The sequence below is a fragment of the Odocoileus virginianus genome, chromosome 23 (genome assembly GCF_023699985.2).
Source record: "Odocoileus virginianus isolate 20LAN1187 ecotype Illinois chromosome 23, Ovbor_1.2, whole genome shotgun sequence".
Classification (NCBI taxonomy): Eukaryota; Metazoa; Chordata; class Mammalia; order Artiodactyla; family Cervidae; genus Odocoileus; species Odocoileus virginianus.
The window spans coordinates 5,750,601-5,757,445 of NC_069696.1; the positions used below are offsets into that span (position 1 = coordinate 5,750,601).

General features: G+C 62.5%; 1 protein-coding gene across 1 annotated transcript; it reads right to left on the bottom strand.

The window, feature by feature from the left end:
* Positions 1-2,945: 2,945 nt before the first annotated feature.
* Positions 2,946-6,130, bottom strand: TMEM121B (transmembrane protein 121B). Its single transcript, XM_020896428.2, has one exon. The coding sequence runs from the start codon at positions 6,049-6,051 to the stop codon at positions 4,537-4,539; it is 1,515 nt and encodes a 504-aa protein (XP_020752087.2). The 5' UTR covers positions 6,052-6,130; the 3' UTR covers positions 2,946-4,536.
* Between the last annotated feature and the right edge of the window lie 715 nt (positions 6,131-6,845).

Consider the following 6,845-nt stretch of genomic DNA (forward strand, 5'->3'; position numbering starts at 1 on the left):
CCAGCCCCCTTAATCATCACTCCACAACCCCTAACGTCCATCACTGGGTGGTCACTAATCTTTCCATCAGTGGGTGTGCCTGTGTGGACACAGTGGATATAAACAGAGTCAGGAAGATCCCCAGGTAATCGACCCTTGTTCCGCCCATGTCCCTGCTCCTTCCCTGGAGCCTCCAGCCTCACACTGGTCTCAGACTAGGTATTGCCCAAACGCCAAGAGCATCAGGTGTGAATAAGGCCTGGTCTCGCTTTCCATGCTATTCTGAACCACGGCTAGTGAAATCATGCCTCACCCAGAAAGGCCCTCTGATAACAAGTGTTCCCTAAGCTGTGACCCCCCACGCCTCGGGGCCATCCCCAAGCAGAGTGCACAGAAGGGGCTCAAGGATGCGGGAGGACCCCTGGCCATACAATCTGTGTGGATGTCCACAGCTTTTTCTCTAGTGAGAAAACGGCTAACAGGTCCTTGGGACGTTGCAGGCCACGTTGGTTCTGAACCAGCTTCTCTTTCCTGCTCAGGAAGGTCCTCAGAGGCGCTCAGGTTTTGGAGGGGCTTTTGTCCGTCACTTAAATGTCCACTCAGCAGCTCGAGCTGGGCCTCTGAACGCCTGCTGTGATGGATTTTACTCATTTCCTGCTTATCTTTGCCTCGGGCAGAAGGGAGAAGATGCTCACCTGCGAGACTCCAGGGATGTGGCTACCTGCCCATGCTTTTTAGCCAGAACCAGACGACAAAGGTGGTTTCCGTCTGTGGCCTTTGCGCTCCGCTCCGCAGGAGCAGTCTCCCCTCCCAGGTAAACAAGGGAGGGGCCTCCCTGCACAGACCTGCTCAGTGAGGGCCCCGCCCAGCCCTGCCCATCAGTCAATTTCAGCTGTTCACACCTTAGTGGGAATCAGTGTCCTGGCTCCTTCCTCTCCACGGCCTGAGAGGAGAGCCTGCCTGGGCCTAACTGGGGGCCTGCAGGACTCCCGGGATGTGGTTCCTGCCCCTGCTTTTGAGCCAGACGCAGACGACAAAGGAGAATCCAAGTCCAAAGGCTGCCCCGGGCCCCTGGATGTGGTTCAGACCTGATTCCCTTGCTGACTGCAGGCAGCCTCCCGCAGGCAGCTCCATCCTAGAAGGCTGCTAGAAGGGCTCCTAGAAGGGCTAGAAGGGCTCAGGAGCAGAGGAGAGGCTCCCCGCACTCACCCGACCCCAGGCCTCTGGCTGCAGGACTAGAGCCGCCCGACACAACCTTCCCTCTTGAGCAGCTCAGCCATGAGAAACATAGTCAGATTGGTCATCTTACCGCATTTAGGGAGACACGAAGACATGGTCTTTGCTGCCCTGTTGACTATTGTACTTGTTACGATCATCCATGTCTTGAGAGAAGGACCGTCTCGGCACATGTCACCCCATTCTCACCTATATGCTTATAGGCGCTCCTGTCCTGTGAGTAGGGAAGATCCCGCAGGCCAGGTGGGCCTGAACGGGCGCGGGCAGAGCTGCCTGGGCTTTGAGGCTTGAACAGCACCAGGCTTTTCTGTGCAGAACTACGACCATTGTCTTTTTTCTGCACAGACCTGGTGTCCCCTCAGGCCACCCAGCTCTCCGTGCTACAAACAGACAAGCACGGCCCCTCCTCTTCCCAAAAATGACTCCTGCTTCTGGCCTGTGCGAGGAGGGCAGAGGACTTAAGAAGTTGGCTTCTCAGCCTTCTCCCCCACTGGCAAGTTCATCTCAGAAAGAAGGAGCCAAGGACGGGAGCAGGGGCGTCACCCTTGGGCCGAGAGACAGGGGACACGGCCCCGCTGAGGAAGCCCAAGGCCACTTCCTCAAGAGCCTGCCAGCCACCTGAAAGGAAGCCGCCAAGGCAGGCCCAGAATGTGAACAGAGCCCCGCAAAGCGATGACAGATGTCACAGTGACATTTAAGAGTTTAGCAGGGAAATCAGGACAGGCACGATCTTAAGCCGCACAGGAAGCTTGTCACAAGTCTCAAGTTTGTTTTTTTTTTTTTTTATTTTCAGAACAGAAGCTGGTTTTATTTTTAAAAAGAGAAGGAGAGAAAAAAAAAAAAAACGTGATAAATGCCAGCGAGGTGCCACTTCCGTTCTCCAGGCTCCGACTGCCAGCTCTCCGCTTTTCCAGAAGAAACGTGAACTCTGTAGCCGTCTGTACAGAGGGTCTGGGCCAAGCCCTTTCCAAACACGGATGGAGTCAGAGGCCCGGCCCACCCAGCGTCAGAGGCGGCAGCCCCAGTCCAACTCCAGCTTCTCCTCCGTGACCTGCACGGAGGGCGCGGGCCCGGGGACAGGAAATCCCGCCTGCTGGGCCCACCACAGCATCTCCAGTTGGCCCCCCGCACCACAGATGCCCCTAGAAAACAAGAAAAACGAAACTTCCAGGGCATCTCTTGTTGTGAGCGGGGCAAGGGAAGTAAGTAAAAGGACTCCAGAGAAACATGGCAGAAGGAAGGGGCCGAGCCCCTGAGCACAAGTGATGGCACCGAGTGTCAGGAAGTGGACGTCTGTCCGCGGGGGAACGCGGGCCGGCAGCCGGAACCAGCCGCACCCGCAGTCTCTCGTCGGACCCGGAAGTGCAGCTCAGCAGAACCCACCGCAGCCCCCCACCAGCACACCCGACAGTGGGGGCCCCCACGTGTCGCAGTGTCACTCCGCGGGGAGACAGGGGGTGGGGCGGGGGCCAGCCTGGGCCCTCCATGGCTCAGACGCGGAGAGTAGGTAGCAGGGCAGCAGCGAAGCTGGAGAGAGGCTATGGGAACAGCGGGGCTCCCCCCCAGGGTCTGGGCCCCAGAACTCTGACCACATGGAGTTCAGAGGGCAAGAAGAGCACTCCTGGGAGAGGAGAGAAGGCAAAAAAAGGAACAATTTGTTGCAAAATTCTACCAGTTGACCCTTGACCTGGTGGGCGAGGGGCTGGGAGCCCCGACACTGAGTGCAAACATTTTCCTCCCTGCCCCCGCCCCTAGAGCAGGGAAGCTCAGGACATCAGCCCCTCCTGTGTCTCTGCCTTCTGTCAACAAGCCCCCAAAACAATGAAGGGCCCCAAAGCATTCTCTGGCCCCCAGCACAGAATAGAGGCCCAGGAAGCAAAAGTGACCTGTGTGTCGCTGAAGCCAGCCTGTGAGAGTCAAGCCACTGCCCATGACTTGGGGCACTTGGTCTGGGGTTTATTACACCACACAAAGCTGCCCAAGCACACGCAGCGGGGAGATACCTACAAACTCCCCCACCCCATCCTGTCACCCGGTGCTGGAGTGGGCACCCCGGCCTCAAGACTGTGTGTGGGCAACCCCTGCATATCAGCCATCACTAGGGAGGGAGGCTGGGTGGGGTGCGGCTTGTCCACCCCCTCCAGGCAGTCTACCCTTTCCCTAAGGACTCCCTTGACCAGAGCAGAGGACAAAGGTCACTGCCACCCTTTCTGATCCATGCCAGGCTTCCCAGAAGAAGGGCAGGGGGTGGGAGACGGGTTCCCTACTCCCGTGGGCCCATAGGTGGCCCAACTCATTTCAATCCAGGGACCCCACCGAAGCTATTCTGAGCCAAGACCTGACCCAGCCTGCAACCAGCCTCAGGAAGGATGGGAGCTGTGGGCACAGAGAGGGGGAGAGACGGAGGGCAGCGAGTGGCTGATCCTCCATAGACCCTGTAATAACACTGGCACCAAACCCCAGCGGGTCCAGTAGCCACGGTGAATGCGATGTCTGAGTCTTTGTCCTTATTTTTTGCAAGCAGCATCAGTGTGTGATGCGACACAAGTGGGAAGCACGGAGGTAGACACGCTCACTCACCCCAGAAAGGGTGCAGTTTGGTCCTTAGAGTATGGACCCCACCCCGCAGCTGAGAGGAGCGGGGTGGGACTGAGGAAGACCCTGGGTGAGCTTCTCCCTCAGAGGAGGGCCACTGGGCAGTCCCCAGGTGCCCAGCTCTGTCTGGGAATCAATTCATGGCCACAGATTCAGGTAGGAATGAGGAGTGTGAGTGGGGAGGACAGGGCCTCCCCAGATCTCCTGCTGATCTCAAGGGGCAAAGGGTGGACACAAGGAAACAACATGTGCACACATGTGTGCACACACACACACACACACACACACACACACACACAGATTGCATCTATCATCTGGATGAAACAACAGACACAGCCTGGGAACAGGGGACTCCCGGTCAATTTCAAGGTGTGGGACACCGGCCACCAGCCACACCCTAAAAGCAGCTTTCCCATCCAGCCTCCTGCCTGGGTCCCCCTCCTCCACTCTCCCCTACAAGGGAACAGAATCAGAGTGAGATGGGAGAAGCAAGAAGCAGAGGCGCCAGGTTCCCGGAGGCTGGAACTCAGAATGGGTGTGGAGAACAGAGCTTGGCGACTTTCCTCCTTCTTTCAGTAGCTGGCTCCCTCCAAGCAGTCTTGACCCAAAGGGCTCAGAGGGGCGCGTTGGCCCTCAGCCCCGTTAACAGATGATCTAGGCTAGGTGAGGAAAGGTCGGAGGACAGGGAGCTGGATTTCCCAACCCCAAAGCAAACCCCCAGACCCCTCAATTCTGGGAAGCCACAGCCAGGGTGTTGACATAGCCGTGGGCGCACCCCTCGTCCTCGGAGACGCAGTGGCCCAGTTGGGGGGCTCCGGGCGCCGGCGGGGCAGAGGGCGGAGCACCGTAGCCGGACCTGGCTCGACTAGGGGATGCCGGCAGCCCCTGGTCCCAGCAGCCCTCCAGGGCCTCCAGGCCGCGGCAGCCGAGAAAGAAGAGGTTCTTGAGCATGAAGACGGAGAGCGGCTGCTGGTAGCTCAGGGCCAGCAGGCAGCGCAGCGCCAGCAAGGGCGCATCCACCAGGCAGCTGCCCAGGAGGCGCAGGAGACAGCTGCAGCCGCCCGGCCGCGAGGCCCGGGCCCGGGGCGAGGCGGCGGCGTGGAGCTCGTAGAGCCAGAGCACCGGCGAGGCGAGCGCGAGGAAGTAGACGGCGAGGAGCAGGTAGCGCAGGTGTGCCGGCAGCGGTGCGCGGCCGTCCAGCATCAGCTCCACCAGCGCGAAGCTGTCCAGCAGGTCCAGGCACGTGCCCAGGAAGCAGCCGGCGGCACGGTGCCGCTGCGGCTGCAGGAGGAGGGGGCCCGCGGAGCCGGGGGCGGCACCCGCCTCGCCGATGGCCCGCACCAGGCAGTAAAGCAGCGGCGCCGAAAGCGCCATGGTGAGGCGGAAGCCCGTGGTGCCGAAGGGCGCGCGCAGTTCGATGAGGTCCAGGATGGACGTGCCCAGGATGAGCACCACTTTGGGCGTGAAGGCGATGGAGTAGATGAGCCAGGCCAGGTAGGCGAAGGCGAACTCGCCGGGCGCCCCGACCGGCCCCGCCGGCCCCAGGCCACCCGCGCCCCCGCGCGCACCGCGCGCCTTGGCGCCCGCAGCCCCGGCGGGGGCGGCCGGCAGGTGCAGGGGCGCGGCGTGCGGGTGATGCGGGTGGTGGGCGTGTGCGCCGCCCCGACGGCTCCGGCTGTTCTTGGCGAAGAAGATGGCCCAGCCCGCCGCCACCACCAGGTCGGTGGCCACCCAGGAGCACCAGTACAGGTCCGTGACGGCGATGAGGTACACGTCCAGCAGGCCGCCTTGCGCCAGCAGCAGCGCCACGGACAGCGCCTGGTAGCCCCAGCGGCAGCCCGAGCCAAAGGAGCAGCCGCGGCGCCCACCCCCGCGGGCCGACCTGGCCCGGCGCCCGCAGCAACCGCAGCACGAACGGCAGGAGGGGCCGGGGCCGGGGCCGCCCGCACCCCCGACGGCCCCGGCCACGGCGCCCGCGCCCAGGTCAGCGGCGGTCATGCTGCGCGCGGAGGTCGGCGTGGAGGCGCGGGAGGCGGCGGGGGTCCCCGGGGGCTCGGCGGACACCAGCGGCCTGCTGATGCTGGCGCTCTCGTCGTCGTCCTCCCGCTCGGCGCTCGCGCTGCTGTCGCTGCCGCCGCCGGTGCCGCCGCTGCTGCCCGAGCCGCTCCGGCCGCGCAGGAACCGGGGCTGCCGCCGGGCTGGGGGCGGGGCCGCGCGGGGGGCGCCGGGCGCGGGGCGCATTGTCCTCGGCTCCCTCCCGCCTCCCCGGCCGGAGCCGCGCGCCGGAGCCGAGCCCCGCGGCCGGGCGCGCGCGGTGACGGCGGCGGTGACGGCGCGCGGGGCGGCCCAGCCAAGAGCTGGGGGCGGGGCAGGGAGACCGGGATTGGATTCGGGGCTGGGAGGGGGAGATCCTGGCCACGGGGTCGGCGGGAAGAAGGGGAGAGGCTGCTGGGCGCGGAGGTGGCGGGGAGCGGGGAGGACGCTGCCTCGGAACCCCGTGGGGACCCGGGGGCTCCCCGTGGGAACGCGGGGGCGAGATGGGAGGTGATCGCGAGGTCCTACCCGCTGAACCCCTGGGCTTTAGGGACCGAGTGGCCTTGGTCTCAGTGTAGACCGTGCCTGCGAGCAACCAGGCTCGGACCTCTGAAGGCACCAGGGCAGATTCGGCCTCTGCTTGCTCCAGTGCCCTCTCCACTGTCCACTGGGCCACCCTGCCTCTCCCTAAGGCCCTTAAAAGCCACGGGAAGAGTCAGGCCATACTGATTACAAGGACCATAAACATATATATTTCTACATACTTACATCCCTTGGTATGTCTACATACTTATGTCCCTTGGTATGTCTACATACTTATGTCACTTGGTTCAGTGGGCACCCTGGGGGAGGTACCAATCTGCAGTGGCGGGAGCAGCTCTCTGAATACAAACGCTGGGAAGAAAGCAGCAGAAAGAGGACGGTTTGTGTGGCCCCAGCCAAGCTGGCACCGGGTATTCTCTGAGGTTCTTAAGGCAGGAATGGGAATCAACGGGAAGAGA

Bases quoted from the DNA above. Each gene is read 5' to 3' on its own strand.
- TMEM121B (XM_020896428.2), bottom strand. From the start codon at position 6,051: ATGCGCCCCGCGCCCGGCGCCCCCCGCGCGGCCCCGCCCCCAGCCCGG.